General features: G+C 45.0%; 1 protein-coding gene across 9 annotated transcripts in view; it reads right to left on the bottom strand.

Annotated features, from left to right (window-relative positions):
• LOC143354414 (venom dipeptidyl peptidase 4) overlaps positions 1-18,601 on the bottom strand; it is a 345,338-nt gene that overhangs the window by 275,178 nt on the left and 51,559 nt on the right. For all 9 annotated transcript variants that reach the window (XM_076788472.1, XM_076788469.1, XM_076788477.1 and 6 more), the window contains one exon: positions 17,601-17,820. In XM_076788472.1, the coding sequence (XP_076644587.1) occupies positions 17,601-17,820 (220 nt within the window). The remainder of the gene's footprint in view (positions 1-17,600; positions 17,821-18,601) is intronic.

Here is an 18,601-nt window from a genome sequence, read left to right on the forward strand (position 1 = left end):
AGAATAGTCTAATAACAGTCTAATACAGGACTGTTTTTAAACTTCCAGACAGCATACACGTGATACAAGAATAATTCCTTGTGGCTGATGGGTTTCCTTCTTCTCATTTTTAGAATCATTGCTTGTCTGGATGGTTTTGAGAACTCGGTTATAAATCATTTTTCCTTCTAAATTTTAATGTCACAGTTTTTCTAATGGCCCGATGTGCTCAAGTTACAAATCAGTGCACATAATGGGGAATATATATATTGTACTAAATAAAGCTATCCCTGTTAAATTTGGAAATAATTGGATCAGGTTATTAGGGGTTAGTTGCTGGTTCAGAATTGTTATCACCATTGAAGGATCTATTAAAAAATCCTTATCCTTACTGGTTATGTTTGACAATCTCTGAATTGTTATAGGATTATAATAGATTTGGTTGCAGGAGTGATTGATTTTATCAAACCTGATGACCTCAAGAATGATTAAGCAGCCCCTGTTCTAGCACCAACGAAATTCTAATCGCACCCTCGTCAAGTTTAATTAGATTTATAAGTTGAATCTCGTTAAATCGTATTAGGTCTACATTAAGATATGTACTTGCAGTTTATTGTATTGATAAGTCTCATTTCAACAGGCATAGATCTTACTGATTATGTTCGAAAATCTCTGATTTGTTGATTATAATAAATTTCGTTGTAAGAGTGATTGATTTTATCAAACCTGATGACCTCAAGAATGATTAAGCAGCCCCTGTTCTAGCTCCAGCGAAATTCTAATCGTGCCCTCATCAAGTTTAATTAGATTTATAAGTTGAATCTCGTTGAATCGTATTGGGTCTACATTAACTTCGGATCTGCCTTCCTGCGCCGTTTAATTCTACACTGTATGCAAGTTGAATATGAGTAAGGACCTCTGAGAAATCTCCAGGAAAGATCAAAGTGCCTCCACTACAGGATTACGGTCCGCTCTTCAAAAACCCTAAAATCAGAGTATCCGTACTCCGCAGCAAACCGCTTCTGCGGCCATCCTGAATCGCACGCTAACACCGGTCCGCTAGAGCCTGGCACCAACCAGAGACGCGATTGTGCATCCATGAAAGACGCTAACTGCATTCGGATTTCGGTGAAAGCAAGGTGAGAGGCGAGGGTGCAGACAAGGAGAAACGGAACAGGAAGAGAAACTCGAGGAAGTAGAAAAGTTCTAGAGACCCGGCGGCGAGGACAGAAAGAGAGAGAGAGAGAGAGAGAGGGAGAAGGAGAGGGTTCCCGCTGAATCAGAGTGGGGGAAAAAGAAAAGCTTCACGCTATTTTAATCCGAGAGTGGGTGTCCCGGCAGAAGCGGATTTAATCAACGGCCATTATGCGCCCTCTCGCTGGAATGATACAGTTTTGTTCGAGTTTCTCCGGGACTTTTCGCCCCGTCGGCTTTGAAAGAAGAGCTATCTGTGCTCCAGGTTACCAATTACCACCTGGGTAACTTATTCTCCGGACACCCGGGGCCCGGGTTCCATTTTTTCGCCCTCCGTTCACTCCATCTTTCTATCGCGTCTTAATTAACGTCACCGCCCGAAGAGGATCGCCCATCTATCAGAAAACGATGATTTCACTTTCAACCGTCTCGCTGAAAACTTGTCCCCGGCCGTTTTCTTCGCTGGCCTCCCACTATGCTCCCGCTATTATTGAATTCTGACTGAATCTGTTTAGCCCGCTCTCTATTCCTCTTCTCCTGCTCCCCCTCCTGCCTCCCCTCCCCCTCTTTAAACTTCCAGCCGAATGGATTTTGTTTGGGATCCAGAGAAGACAAGTTCAGACACCCGAGAACGAGACTAAAGCCGGACGACTAGAACCGCCGGGATCCCTTTCAACGTTTCCGAAGAGTTCGTGGAACGCGCGGAATTTATGTTATTGGATTTTATTCACCGCCAAGAAAGTCGAAACCGCGAACTTTTTCGGAACGCGAGCCCTTGATCGGATTCGAGCACCTGCGAGCGCCGAGTGTGCTGACTATTGTGGCGCCGAGAACCTCTGGGAACTCGGTGTGCTGACTGTAACTTGCTTAGGATTGCCAGGTTTTAAAAGGGAGAATGGAAATCAATTTTTCTTGATGGCTATTTTGCTGGTGGCTATGGTGAACTCGCTCGGCTTTAAACATCGCGTAACCTTTGAACCGGTGAACTCCTCGCATTAAAACTTCGATTTGTGGCACTTCCTCGCCGAGACGTACAGGATTATGTAGTAAAAAGTGAAAAATTTCTGGCTTGCCAAGGTGAAATTTAACCGATTATTTCGTGGAAACATATAGCGAGGGTTTCAAAGCGTGCGATCGCATGGAATTTGTTTTGCTGAAACTGTTTGTGAAAATTGTACACTGTAAGCTGACCCACGAATAAATAAAATTCTTATAATTTCGCCCATTTTTGCCGATCCTCGCCGCGATAAATTCGACGAGAACAATCGGCCAGGCAACGACAGCCGCAACAACTATTATTTTCCCGCAGAAATTAGCCAGTGGCAATTGGCATGTTCTGCAAAGCTCTCAGATTGACCAGCGCGGGGAAGTATTCACCGCATTCGATCGATAGAGACTAATTGTAGGATTATCCCTTAACCTGATGGTAACGCCCGATTGGCCGGGAATAGGAATCGCGTGATGTTTACTTAATTAGGGACAGCAGAACAATTGCATTGCAAATGGACCGCTGTCGTGCATCCATATTTCACGGGCTTACAACGCGGACAGGCCTCCGACGAGAGCATATTTTCCTTCATTTTTTTGTTCCACGAAAGCGAACACCATGCATCGCCCAGCACTTTCGCGAGGACAACAATTTTCGCGTGGACGTTTCGTGTCGGCGGTCTTTGAACGTCCATGTCAATAAATGTCACGCCGCGTCTCCCTTCGTTTATAATTTAATCTTAAACATACTGTCAAATAAATCCACGTCGAAGCCTGCAAAATTGTGAAAAATAACGAAGATTGCTGAGACAGTCGACTGTGCAATTATTCTTAAATGATACACTATGTTCGTCCATACATGTTCAAACGGAGAGGAAGAAATTTTTTTAGAGGATTTCTCGGGTCTTTTAATGGAAAATATATGCTTGTACTGCGGATGTTTATGAAAGATTGATAAGAACGATCTGTTTATATTAGTTTCGTATTCAACAGTGCATCAAATATTGGATAAAAGCACTGCCCCATTTTTAACACACTGATAACAAAATAGGCTTTTAATTGTTAACAACTTGACTCCAGACAACTACGTTGGTGCTTTTATTTACGGAAACCGGAGTTAAATAAAAATAAATTCATTGCATTGAACATTGCATCGAATATTGTACGAAAGCAATAAGGAATTATTAACGCTCTAGCAGCAGATAGTTTATTGATTGTTTACAGCCAGATTTCAGATAGCCGATTCAAGCGTAACGTGCAAAATGTTCACTAAGACCGCGACGCGCCTCCGAAGTTCCCGGCGATCAAAACATTTTAGCTCGCCGATCGAGTTTTTCGGACAAGCGGGCGAGATTCTTCATGAATAAAGTGGGTGCTCTGCGAGTGTCGAAGCAGTGAAAAAACCATTTCAACCTGGCGTTATAATCGAGCATTTTTGCAGCACTATATCGGACAGGGGGAAAAAAGTGGCGGTGATCTCGAATTTTTTTTTAGCGCGATGAAAGCAGCTGATAGTGTCATCAATATCCAGATGAGAATTCGCTATGGCGGGAAACGTAATCGCGGAAATGGGTCGGTCGATAACTATACTGCGAATATTTGTGCAAAATAAATCTTTTTAAGTCAATTATAAGAGATTGTTGTTAGACGAAAATATCTCTTGTCTTTCAATAACGTCAACTCTAGGTTTACGCAGCACCAAAAGTGACTATTCACATTTTTAACCATATATTTATAATATATAAACAAATAAATAAATTTGTTGAATAATTCCTCATGGTTGCATTTTTACAATCTCAGTAATCGTAAATTAAAAATATTGCAATTCATAATTTTCACGCGTCCCGTAAATTTAATGTTAATGTAAATTTAATAATTTATATAATGTAACGTTAATGTCGATATCCCGTAAACCTAATGTGAAGTTGTATTCCTAAATTCTTCTAATGCCTTCACAGCTGTACTTCCCAATGAATTCTCCGTCGATTCAATCGCCCAGCTAAGGACAGGTCTAATTAATCGTCTAATTGCTCTAGTATGATCGAAAGCAGCTCCTCGTCCACATGTCTGACCACATATCACCCTTAATCTACTTGCACACCGTAGAGCAGACTTAATTTACTTGTCCGACTAAGAACAACCACGATCTACTCGTCCCACCCAAGAACAGCCTTAATCTACTTGTCTCGCCAAGTGTTGGCTTAATCTACTCGTCCGATCAAGGGCAGACTTAATCCACTGTCCGATCATATGCGGTCTATCATCAACATGTCTGTCCATAGCCGTTCTTAACCCACTTGACACGTAATACAGTGCTCAAACAGTAATTTAATTAACGTTTATTTTAGTTCGATACAAAAGGAAATCGGCCCTCCCAAAAATTAAAACAAAATTTGCATTCATTAAATATTCCGTCTGATTTAAAAATATTTCATTCGAAAACGGTATATAATTTTAAAATGATATTCGCGTTAATACAGTTCTGTCCGAAATTAAAACCAAATAGATTTATTCTCGTTGTTGATAGTTAACCTTTTTAAAAGACGGAGGTACAGACATAACAAATTTCTATTATATACAGGTGAGTGAAATAATAAAATATTTTTAAACTGTTTACTGGAGAATCTATTAAAACATCTATTATGGGTAGAAATTAATTTTTATATAACCCGTATTCGCAACAATTGATGCAGAAAATTCGCACACCAATCCGCAGTCTAACGTATACGAAAATGAAGATTGAATTCCCCTGTTCCCCTGGCAAATCAATAACAATAAGACTCCTTCGCTCTATAATTTGCATCGTCCTTGCGCAGCGCGATATCTGGCTCTCGGATCTTAATGCAAATTTGCGTCCCCGTCGACTATTTTTTAACATCGAAATGAGAAGAAAATCAGTTTGATAATTCAGAAAGTTTTTCACGGTGAACGATGAAATAAAGACGCTATTCATGTTTATTAACGTCTAGGAATATCCCGCGAACCTTATTCAGTTTTTCCTTGGTTCTTTGTGCAGTTGATTCTCGTGCGCAATAAACCGCGTCGAAGTAAGTCGAACGAAAGAAAGCACGGTTGGGGTTTTCTTGCCGGGAGAGGAAAGGTTTCTAGAATGGAGAATATATCCGCGGAAGTCGCCCTAATTGAAGGAGTTAAGGAAGCCTGATCCACCCGGTCGCGGACGAAGAAAAGAGATACAGCGGGAAGGATGTTCCGGGGTTCGATTTTTTTCCCCGCGGCCAAAAGAACCGGAACGGAGCCGTGCAACCGGCATTCACATTTCCCCGGTAACAATGAGAAATGGCGGAGCCCGACCGAGCCATCTTTCGCGATCAGACCGAACTGTGGAAATATATAGAACCGCTCCTTCTTCTTCTTCCCCTTAGAAGAAACAGCGCCGGCGGATGCAATTACAGGGAGAACGGACGCGAAATTAATGTCAATCGATTCGCACGGAAGCCGTAGATTTCACGGACAGTCGGCCCGCGCGGAGAAAAGAGGTGAGTCCGTTCTCAAAAATTAACGACAACAAGTCCATTCGCGTCGGGTTTTTCTCAAGACTCTATTCCCGCCGGGAGAAAAATTGGAACGAACGACGACGGTCCAATGAACCCGCAAACTTTTTGCCCCGGCAGCTGCTCGACTACTCGCGAGAGGATGGTTCTCTTCATTTCCATTTTCTCGGCCCCAAGACAACAAGGGTTTTCTCTCTCCTGAATACTCGTGCTGACTGCGCCACGGCTAATTCTATCATTGTTTTTTAATCTCGTGACGACGAGTTTACCGCCACGGTTGGTTTGCTCAATTTTCTGTCCATGTCGTTTAGATTTGATCGCATTGGAATTAGCAACTGAATGTGTGGTTTGTAGCGAAAATATGATGTACGTTGCGCTTATTTTTGTTACGAGTTGTTACTGTTCGGTAGCAGTTTATTACCCTTCGTTGATTCTGTTATTGCTGTGAATAAATCAGCTTTTATTACGTTACTCGGTGCTGGTAAACCGCTGTAACGGTCCGTTCTTGCATACATCATATTTTTGACATATATAAAATTCTGCCATAATTACGCACGTTTGCATAGCATTCGCGTGACACCGTAATCGCTCAGAGAGAAATATGTCGAGATGTTAGATAGCCACTCTGTAGGCCTTTATATTCCCAAGCAGCTGCCACTTGTTTTATTAATCACAGTCTACCGCATTACTATGGCAAAAAATCAAACGAGGAGAAACTGTTGATACAGCGTTAAAGAAATTGATTGAAATGCAAATGCTTTTTCACTAAAGTGATACACGGTTGAATTAAAGACTTTGCGTTAAAGAAACTGTTCAAGATTAAGATAAATAAGATGCACACAAAAGCAATCTTTGTTGCACAATTTTATGTATTTATAAAATAAAGTCCATCCATTGTTTACTATTACCGCAGGAAACACAAAGAAATTCAAGGTAAAAATAAACCATTGACGGAATGATTCCATTAGTCTCACGTTTGACATGACTGTTCTACCTATCTGATTAATGATATCGCTACTCCCCTTGCGTGATCATTAACAAGGCTATTTTCCTTGTGGTTTATTAACACCGCTGTTGTACAAGTTAATGGTAGGTCTATTCCATTTGTCTGATCGTGCACAGAGCGTTTCTCCTGGCTCGCCCTTTGACAATGCGGCTATTCTACTGTTGTGACCGTTGAATGGTTCCCATTCTTGTCTGACTAATGAAAGGAACATTTCACGGATCGGAATACTAGAATTCAATTCAACTTGTCTGATCAATAACGGTCCCATCTGCTTACCAATTTACATGACAAAAGGTTGACGGTGAAACTTTCTGGTCGAGTAACACCGCACCAATTCTCTACGTTCTACTCGTCTGACTTATACGAGCCACGTGTGATGTCTGGGATGCGATCTCCTTATTATTAATAACTAGACTGCGGATTTTATGCATTTCTCACAAAAATGAGTAGCTGCAATTTGGCGCAGTGGAAAAATTAAAATTATTAAATTGAGGGAAAGGTTCTTAAGTGGCCTTATAGTGATCTTATGACCAGACTGCAAATTTTTATAGTATTTTGAAAACACAGAAAAATATGTACAGTAAGCAGCAGTAGTGGCAATTCTATGCTTACCAAAAGGAATTTTCTCTCATTCCTCATCCAGGTGTTTATAAAATATGCTATGACATTTACAATTCGCATAAAGATCCGCATAAAGGTCTACTTATAACAAAAGTAGAAAATTTTTCGTTTGCCTAAAGACGAAGATCCAGTGTCATCGTCTGTTACAAACCAAAGTCTCCCACGCGATTGGCTGTTAGTGGGTCATCTTCATGTCTGATAGACAGAGTCCCAATACACTCGGCCCACGAATAGCGACCCAATCTACCGGCGCAATTACTAGTCGGCGCTAATACTGTTCCGACCAGCGGTCCATCATTCTACCTGCCCGACCACAAACAGCAGTACTACAACGTCTGACCCACATCGCAAAAAGAAAAGCGAGAGGTCGGAATTAGGCCGGGAGAGGGTGCGCGGAGGGTCGCGAGGTACGCGGCGCAGTTCTGCGGGCGGAAGAGAGCGAGAAAGGTGTGCTGTATGGCGGTAATTATGGTGGTTGATGAGAGTTTCACGCTAGACCGAACCGCAGCAGCTCGGCATCGAGCCACTGCTAGATCGAGGCTAGCCCCTGGGTCTATTTAGTTCTGTCTGCGTTCCCCCGATCAACCGTGAACGATACAGGCTTCCGACTGCGACCGAAAGCGTCGCGAACGTCGAGATAGAAAGAGAGAGAGAGAGAGAGAGAGAGAGAGAGAGAGAGAGGGAGAGGGAGAGTGAGAGGGAGAGAGGGAGAGTACGCTCGTTACGACGGAAGGGGAATTTTTTCGGCGGCGGTCGGGACAGAAACGGAGGAAAAAAAAACATACCACGGGCCACGTCGATCGAACACGCCGACGTGTCTGGTCTGTTGCGGGCGCGGGCGTGAAGCCGTAAAACCAACGGACGCAACGATTTATCTTTCCCTCCCCCTCCCCCTAGCCCCTCCTTTTTGTTTTCGTTTTGAGCTTTTGTTTTTATTTTTGTTTCGTTCCGGCCAGTTTTGTTACACCTTTTTTCCTCTCCTTCCGCCCGGCCGCCCACACGCACACACACACACACACCCCGAAATCTGTTTCTCGTTCGCAGATCGCATTGTACCGTTAAGAGGCTTTATTCGGTCGACAGAATTCAAACATTTGCTTTCGCGTCCACCATCTCCCCCCTCTCTCTCTCTCTCTCTCTCTCTCTCTCTCTCGCTCTTTCTCTCTCGCTGTTGCTACCCAACCGACGGAAAAAGTATTCGACGGCGTGGAGGTCCCGGAACTTCTTGTAACCGCGCTGACCGGAAATACAAAGTGTATCGGGTGTGTCGAGAAAAACGTTGCTTCAAGCTCTCTCTTGCTCTCCCCCTCCCCCCTCTCCCTCTCTCAGGCTTTCTATCAACGAATCTGCGGGCGACGCGGACGCGGAATGTTTGTCCACGTGCCCGCGAACGTTTGCCTCTGGAAAATACGCGGATTTTCGGCAGTTTGAACTGGCCGACTCGCGGCACGTAAATGTAATAATAATAGCGCTAATAACGTCTTCGTCGCACGTCAAACGCCGCGACTCCGCTCGACAAGAAAAATCCCAGACGGGAGTAATGCGGCAGGCGGGTGAATCGAGCAGAGCTCGGCGAGTAGAATGGAAACGGAACGATACCGGCGCACGAACGTGAAAGAGCGGTGATTTTTAATCAAGTTTCCCGGGGGCGGCGTTCAGCGACAAACGCAACATCGAGCCGTGAAAAAATTCGTGTTTAACTTTTCCCGATTTATCGCACCGGCGCGAATTTCCGCGGACGCCGGGGATTGTCAGCGCGGATGCTGTTCCTTGTTAGCTGGCGAAATCAAATATTGCGCGGCGCGCGCCGATGTCGAAGCAACGAGAACTCAATCATTCCGTTTTGCGACGCGCTCCGCCGAATTTAGAACGGTGAATTAATTTCAATTCGCGGATTAGACGCGTGCGAGCCGATGCTCGTGGATTTCGTACGATTCGCGCGTAATTACGTTCTCGCGTGGCGAGCCGTTTCCGCGTTAAAAGTGGTATTCGAGCGATGCTAACAGTGTGCGAAACGCGTTCAGAACTGGCACGAAGCATGCTAACTCTGAGAAATAAAAGACATTTATGGTGAGCCCGATTTTATGCGTTTATCACAACGATGAGTCGGTGACATTTAAAGTGGTAGATACATCAAAAGAATTTGAGAAAGTCGATGTATTATTTTCCATTCATTACGGTCTTCTGTTTCTTGCAATTGACGAATCATGAAATTATGATGCAGATGAACGAAGACTGACCCTCAACTGGATAAAACACATAATCCTCTGTTTTTAAATTTTTTATAAGAACAGTATCCCTCATAATCCATAAAGAATTCTTTAACACCAACTCTGAAGAGACAATTTTTTAATATTTCCGAGGACGTGGGATTTTTAATTTTGCGTGACTGGCGTGTTCGGGAAGCCAGCGACGTTCACTCCAGAGATTTTCCAAGGGTGCTTCTCCGCCGCAACATCGCCCGAAACGTATTATTATCTGTTCCCGATAACCGAACGTCGCTGGTAGTCGAACGCGCGGAATTCGGCGCGGCGGTGGCTCGCATTTTTCCAGCGAGCGGTACGAATCATCTAATATCCAGCGACGACGGTGGCCGGTGACGTCGCCGGAACGCGCGGAAAGGGACACATTTCCGGCGGAGGTGATTTCGGTTCGATCACCGGCGCTTCCGTCGTCGCCGAACGTCTCATTCCGCGCGGCGTCGTCCCCGGCGTTCGTGTTATTTTCCGAAAAAATCCGACGTCTCGACCCGGTTGGCTCCGCAGAATTCTCTAATTTGTCTCCGGTCGATGGTTCTCCTTTTGTTCGCGCGGGAATCGTCGAGCTGCTCGCCGGGGACGAATGTAAATACCGGGAACGAGAGCGTTGCTCGGAGGGGAATGCTCTGACAGTGCGGTTTCCGTTTTCCCGGCCGCCCTTGCAACCCGGTTTTCCCCACCCCCGCGGACCGGTGCTGCGCCGCTTCTCTTTTTATTCGGTGGGCATCGTTGATTCAGAAAGGATTGCGAGAAGAGGCAGAAATAATTACAGGGTTGCGCTTTTGCCTTCTTCCGAAAAATTTACGCAGCCCTCCCCTCTCCCCGTGCCACATTCTCCTCCCCCTTTTCCTACCTTTCTCCTTTATCGTTCGCTTCCCGTGTTTGCTCCTTTCCTGCGCGAATTCCCCTGGGGACAGATACGATCGTCTGTATTGTCCGCAACTGACCGCGCCGCTTTACGGTCCGCGCTTCCGCACGAGATTATTTATTCGGACCCGTTCGTTTTTCACTTGCAAATCGCACGGTGGCTGCGGCCGTGTGTCGACGTTCTTTCCACTTCTCTTTTTTTTTTGTCCCCGAGTGGTAGAATCGTACGAATCGCTGCGGCAATCGCTGACCGCTCGGTAGATTGTTGCAGGAAAAAGAACAGAGGATTCTGTTGACCAGGAGAAATTAAATTCCGCGATCGCTCGAGGATTACGCGCGGCACACCGTCGGCGGAGCCGAGAGATTTCATATCGCTGATAACATTAAAACTATACTGTCACATTGTTTCCCGTACTCGCAGGTGTGTTTTCTTAGTGTCGCTATTAATTCGCGGATTCAGCTTAATCTTGTTTCATTGACGATATGGTTAATCTATTTGTTTGACCATTCACAGGGCTATTCTACTTGTCGGATCATCGATGAGATATTCTACTTAACAGATCACTAGTCATGCGCGTGTCTAGCCATGTGCAAGCCTCAAATCACGGGTGGCTTTGACAGGATTATTCTACTAGCCAGACTAATGAGTGAACTATACTACCTGCCCGATCAATGTCTGGGCTATTCCACCTGCCCGATTAATTGTACGGCGATTCTATTTGACTGACGAATGACAGGGCCTTTGTACTTGTTCAGTCAAGGACACAGATACCACCCCTCTGATAAGTAGAAGAACTATTCTACTTGATAACTGCTAGCAAGGTACCCTATATGCATGTTCACATGCAGGATATTCTACTCCGTTGATCACTCACTCGGTTGATCTTGTCTGACAATTGACTATACTGTTTCACTTCGCTAAAAAACACTGGAGCTTCATATACATTCAGTTCTTTAAATTTGATCTACTAATTTTTACTCATTGATCACAAGGCTGGTTTCCTGGTCTGACCATTGGCATGGTTGTACTACTTGTCTGACAAGGTTCTTCCATTTCTCTGGCCACTAATGTTATCTTAAATTATTTGTTCCATACTTTTCCACTTCGGTAGAAAACACGGCAGCTTCACATACATTCAGTTCTTTGAATTTAATCTACTAATTTTTACTCATTTATCGCAAGACTGTTTTCCTGGCCTGACCATTGGCATGGTTGTACTACTTGTCTGACAAGGTTCTTCCATTTCTCTAGCCACCAATGTCATCTTAAAATATTTGTCTGGCTACTGTATATACATTTTACGTAAGATATATCCCTGAGATATTTATATTTCCCTTGACAGACCATAGACATCTTTCCCCTCATCTTTTCATCAAAAGGAACCGGTTGCACTTGCCCGAATGTAAAACTTCCACCACAATTTCGCCTGTTCGACTGTCTCCCATATATTCGCTCACAAAACCGAGCCCAAAACGTCGACGGCACCTGTTCGAACATTGCGAACAGATATCGAGAAGCCCATTAATCGGACAGTGCCGGGCGTTCAGCAGGAAAAAATTGACAAGCTGGACCTTCCGCCAGCCGTCGCTCGTTATCCCCGCGGTAAAAGCGAGCCGAGCCGTGCCGAGTCGCTGACGTGCACCGTGCCGTTCGCGAGACATCGAACCCCAGCGCGGATAAGTTTCGCGAACAGCTTCAAACTAAGTTGGCTGCCGTCCCTGGCCCCGGGAGCACGTTTTTACGGGTTCTTCACCGACGCGATAAGATCAAAGAAATTGCTCGCGAATGTCTTCTTTGTGCGGGCCGGGCACGGGCCGTCCCGGCCGGTTGCACGCACGGTATGACGAACAGTTCGGGAACTGCTGCCGCGACTTGTTCACGAACTTCCCAGTTTTAAGTTCTTCGCGTGACTCCCCTCGGAAACTTGGCCCTGTTCCGCGATCGGTCCGGGGGAACTTATGCTCGCGCGTCACCGGAGCGAACTGTCCGAACGGGACGAGTCAATCTCGGTCGGTTTCGCCTGTTTTGAGGGAGCGTGAGCGAAATCCGAAAACAGGCCGAGCTTTCTTCCGAGGGAACGGGGGCCGAGATTTATGAGGTGTTTATTCCCGGCGGACGGCTACGCTCCGGATAATTCCTCACGACAAAACACGTCGTGAGCGTGGCATGAAATTTTCAATGTAATGGCCATCGTTTTCGAGGAATACGACCCTTGAAAAATGGCAGTTCGCGGCACGAACAGCGGCCCTCCACCGCGGATATACTGGACACTCTAAAGCGACGGTACCGTTGTGACAGTGCGTCGTTAATCGTTGATCGCGTGCTAAGTGATGCTATCCATCGTTTACTTCAGCATTCTTGTCAGTCTTTCTATTTTTGTCCGTTGTTTGTCTTCGCAGAGAATATTTAATTAGAAGATACAAATCGAATCGGCATAGCGAGTATTTTCGTCGGAGTAATTAGAGGTTTAGCTTGTGCTCCGTTTATGCTCGATACCCAACAGCTTCTCGAACGTTATGCAGTCTGAAATCGTATAACAGGGTATCGAGTAACCGTGCAATTGAAATCAGAGAGGACACAAGAACCCGTAGGTACTTGTTCCGAACGGTGGTATCGCGAACGGGGAAGCAGAACTTCGATTAACCGATGAAACGCGCCAGCGGAAGACGCAAGAAACTCAGATCGAGTGAGGGTAACCCGATAAGGGAATTTCTCCAAAAAGATGGGGAGTGGGGTGTGCGGGAAGAGGGGGAGTGGAGGGAAGAAATATCTCCAGCTGACAGTTAACTTTCAAGGAGTGTCTGCTCTCTAAAATGATCAGCCTCCCGTTGGCCAATAGCTGATGGCCTCAGTGCCTCGTCATGATTGCCTCTCGAGGCCCCCAGGCAACTTGCCAAAACCTGGTCGCCTGTGCTGGTCTCCTTTCCAGGCAGAAAATTCTGCTCGGAACGATTCGTATCACTTGTTACGTGGTGGCATGCGGACTACACCACGTGACAGTCGCAACTGCACCTCTCTGTGGGGATGCAGCAACCTTTGCAGATCGATTATGCAACGGCGAGACGGCCGCCCCTTACATTACACCCTGCATCTGCTCGACGACAGCCTCGACAGATATTGAGCTGCCGCATTCTTCCCACAGAAAAAAAAGAGTGCACGACAACCGATAGAGGATGAATTCATCACCTTGTTTATTCAGAAACGTTTTCACACTCTTCTGCTAAAAAAAAAACAGTACGTTTTTATTGGTACAGCTAACAATAAATGCATTTCATCCATCTATGGAACTGCGAAGGATTGCTTCATTGCATTTGGCTGACTTACAACTGGTATATTCTACTAGTTTGATGATCAGACTGAGGATATTCATGAAAAACAAAAATTGTGTAATTGCAAGTCGTAAGAAACTTGAAATTACAATGGTCAATTTATTCTGTAAATGCATAAAATCCGTAGTCTGATGATTATTGGTACTGCTACTCTCCTTCTATTTCTAGGATTCTACCTACATACAATTTCCTATAACTTCAGTTTTCTACAATTGCTCAGACAATTTTATTATTTTCCATACAGATTAATTATTTCACTCGTCTGAGGATTTGCAGAACTTCTCCCCTTCTCTCGAGATACCTACCCTCGTTTGCTGATCATTAACTGTTCTGTACTACTTGTCTCAGCAATAATATTGCTATTCTACTGATCTGAAATTGCTGCTAGTATGTTCCCTTGTCTGATAATTAATAAACCTGTTCTACTTGCCGCACACTTAACAGACCTGTTCCTCTTGCCTTCCAATCGACAGTTCTATTATCCTTGGCTGACCGTTAACAAACCTATTCTACTTGTCTGACAACCGGAACATGCACAATCCATTGTCTGATCATTAACACGCCTATTCTGCCTGTCTTCACCTTAACAGGCCTGTTCTACTTGTCTTATCCACAGTAGACTCGTTGTACCTGTGTTGTCACAGATAGACCTATTCTACTTGTCTGAGAATACAAATGGTCCAATGGATATTTGTCAAAGACAAAAATGACTGGATGCAATTCAAAACTAGACATTAAAAGATTTCAGAAATGCTGTTACACTATTTTCGACTCGTTAAAATTATTTTAAAAAAAACATACATTGCCATTTAGTGTTTCTTACAAACAACGTAGGAACTATTTACTTTGCATACAAACCCTCAGTCTAATTATCTGATTCTCTGGCAAGCCCTACTTATCTAAAAGCTTCAAGCATCCTTTAGTCTTCTCACATAAGTTGTTAAAATCCTCGATCAACAACAGAGTAATTTCAATTGTCTGAGTAAAAGCACATCGGAAAATCATTCTCGGTGTGAAAATAATATAACAGTAGCTTTAAATTATTCTAATGTTTCACACTGCACTAAATTATACCTATTCTTATATAATTGAATGACATCCGCTCCTAAGGCATGGCATTTGCGCGCTCGATACAGGTCCGTAATATTCTCAAAGCATTGCGCAGAACGTCTCCGGATCAAGCGGCTCTGGAAGATCGATGGATCGGAGAGGGCGAGGGTCCGGGAAATCGTTGCTACAATCCCGATTAATAGACTGAAATCTTTATTGCGGTTGTCCGCCGCAGCGGTTTGCAATCGAGGGAATTTGACGTAGGCAGCAATTAGCGTGCGAGCGATCATGGCTCCGTGCGACTCGTCCCTTGCTGCGGGAGGACCAAGCTATTCCCGCAAATTGAGGGTTTCGATGCCGGTTGTATCTACCAGGTACACGTCCTGTGTGCCGGACGGCACGACGTTAATTACCCTCTGCTTATACGAGCGATCGATTTGCGCCATTACGTATGGCAAACATCATTTTCGACAATCATTGAATTACGCCTTAATGGACGGTGTCGGCGGCCTTGCGGAATTAATACTGAGCTTTTTCGTGCAAGAGCGATGACGATCGGTCGTGTAATAGGCAGAATCAAATTGTCTAACAGGCTAATCGATCGGACACCCTGGGCCGTTCAGCCGCTATCATACCTCAAAGCAACGTAGGCATTTGTCAGTTATTAGGTGTACGGTCTACGCTGTCCGGTACACATCGAGGAATATTTTCTCTTACTCATTCATGGCACCTCGCTTCCTTTAGGGACAAAGATTCTATCTTTTACGGCCGGGCTGCGGGATACGCATAAACTTTATGAGAATATAACTTAAGCCGTTCCGCTTTAGAACCTTCTATTAAGACACCTATTCTATTCGACGAGAACGTATAACCCCAACGGAAAAACGTGAAAATCCTTTTCACGGGCTGTCCACTCCCCCTCCTTTTCGGCATCGTGAAGTCTGGGAGACGGAATTTCTGAATCGCGAAAACTGGACGAACAGTGCAATCCCTCTTCGAATGAAATTTGTTCGAAGCTTGTACCCTGTTGGCCTTGTTGCAGATTTGTATTCTCTGGAAACGCGCGAACATTGTCGCGTTCTATCTTCGGAGAACGTTTCCCTCGGAAATTGATTTGGAGACCGTCTGGTTCGTCGCCGGGACGAGGATTAGAAAGGAAAAGATTCCGAATCAGATTTCCTTCGAACTCACCAGATCTGATTTATCGCGTGCTCTCTGTTTCCGCGCCGAGGATTCGACGATCCCTGAAAGGAGCGTTCGAGGTTCGAACACTCGCCGGAAGCTGTACAAACTATTCGAACGTTTCTGGTGGAAGTTCACTTTCGCTGGCGCGGCCGCAGACGCGTTTGTTCGAGAAACAAAGATACCATTTCCAGAATTAATTGCGTCTGGTCGCGCCTCGCAGAGCTTAGAAGTTTTCCCTTTGAATTCCGAGGCGATTCTGCCGGCGGGGGTTCGAAGTCGTATCAATTTTCAAACTGTTTACCCTCGAACTCCCGTGAAATCCAAGACTCGGGAACATTCGAGACCCTAGGACATTAAAGAACACCGTGCTGAGAACGTCGCGCGGAAACTGCCCTGCCATTTTTCATTCGCTGCTCTCCTCGGCTCTAATGTAATCATGAAAACTATTCGACCTGCAATTTTCACTCCTGAAACCGATTTCCTGATATCCTTCCTCTCACCTGACTAGTTCGCCTCATTTCTGATTATTGTGGCACTGGATTAATACCTGGCTGGTTACTTGTCTGACTAATCACGGAGTCGTTTCACTGTACGACTATGGAAATGTATATTCTACTTGTCTACCAATTTATTTTACTCGATAGACCACTGAGACTATACTCTATGATACTGAGTAATCTCATAGCCTTGTCTGAACACAAACGAATTATTCTACTTGTCGAGACTAAGTTATGTTCATTACGTGGTTGACTAATTGCAAAATTGTTCACTTGATTTATTCGATGAAGGATTGAAAATGAAAGTGTTCGAATAACAACAGACTCATTAATCTGACTGCCTAATGGCAGAACAAGTCCCTTGTCTGACCACAGAAAGGCTTATTCTACTTGATTGATTGTTCAGTAATATATTTTACTTGACGTGTCACTGATGGTGTATTCTATTGGTCTCATTAATGACTCGCGTATTCTACGCACATGGCTGGTCGCTGCCTGACCTATTCTACTAGACTGGCGACAAATTAGCCCATTGAACCTGTCCAAAACGTTGAGGTTCCTAAACAGGGACGGTTTCTGTGACTGGAAACGTATGCAATCTAATAATATATGCACTTTAGAATCTTTTCACATTTTCATGATTAACCGTTTGCAGTCGAAGCTATTTTGACTCGAGAATCCGAACATTTTAAAATATCTTCGTTGAAATATCTTCGAAATTAAATGTATTTGCTCGTACGACGCGTGAGCTTTCAGCAATTTGTTAAATGCAAAGACGTTCGGACGTTTCATTTTTAGGGGTGACTTAGAGGAGCCGTTCGAGGGCAAAGGGTTGAGAACCTAAAGAATTTCTCACATGTATACCGTACTAAAACCTCCAAAAATATCGTCCAGGCGATCTCGATTCAAGGATCGAGGGTCGCAGGATTTATCGCCGTGCTTCCGCGGAAAGCACCGTTTCTATAATTCACAGGTGCAATTCACTATCCGGCCGGTAAGGAAACGCCGAAATCGAGGGAACGGTCGAATCAATTGCAATTTTCTAATCGAACCGACGCGATGGCCCGCTCGCAGCCGCCACCAGGGGCCGAGGAAAGATGTACGACATATTTACCGCTCATCCACACGCCGCTGAAGCTCTTCGCGGATAACGAGCCGGCCAGCCATTCTTCAAGGGTGATGCCAAGTGCCGCTGGCGGTTTCGGCCCGGTGGAATCCGGACCTCCGGTTAAAAGAACCGACGCGGCGACGACCAACCCGAGCACGACTGCGACGATCAAGCCACCGGCCAGCAAACGCCGCCAGTTCCTCTGCTTGTTCTTCGTCATCAGGTCCTGCAACAAATCAGAAACGCGTCGTGTTAGCTCCCCTGTCTAACAGGCTGGTTTGCAACCATGCGCGCGACCCTAGTCGCTCGAGAGTCAGACATCGTTGCTCAAGACAGATCCCCGGGACCTGGTTTATGACAGGGACCTTGTTGTTCCGCTGTTATTGAGCCCGAGATGCTTGCTGCGCTACTTCTCTTTGCCGCTGTCCGACCAGCCCTAACTGCACCCATCTGGCTCACGACCCAACGCTCTCGAACCGACTAAGCCGGCAGACTTCTCTTGTGTTTGATCTAGTATTCATCTGACATGTTTACATACTATTGCGAAGTACAGTGTTTAGTCGACATATGTCCACAACACGGGTCTACCCAGGGACATATATCGGCTAGAAGATACTATTCTTTGACACGTGAAAGCGTTCGTTAAAATTTCTCAGACAAACACGTTAAACGAAATTGTACACGGAACACGACACTAGCCAGCAAAACGATATTAATCAACCTCAAAACTTGTATTTCGAGCTACATCGATTCCCGGCAGCGGCTAATAACCATTCACGTTCACAAAAATATTAAATTAGCCCATTAAACGAGACCCATTATCGATCATCGGTGCAAGCGATGCAGGCGAAGGATTAAATCAAATCTGATTAAGTAATTACAGGGGGCGTCGAACTTCATTTCTATCGGTTTCCAACTCGACTTCCGCCGCCTGTTATCTGTGTTAACGCGAACATTAATAATTAGCGTCGAGGAGTGCGCTCGCCGAGTACTGTGCGCTCGCGTTA

The sequence above is a fragment of the Halictus rubicundus genome, chromosome 5 (genome assembly GCF_050948215.1).
Source record: "Halictus rubicundus isolate RS-2024b chromosome 5, iyHalRubi1_principal, whole genome shotgun sequence".
NCBI lineage: Eukaryota > Metazoa > Arthropoda > Insecta > Hymenoptera > Halictidae > Halictus > Halictus rubicundus.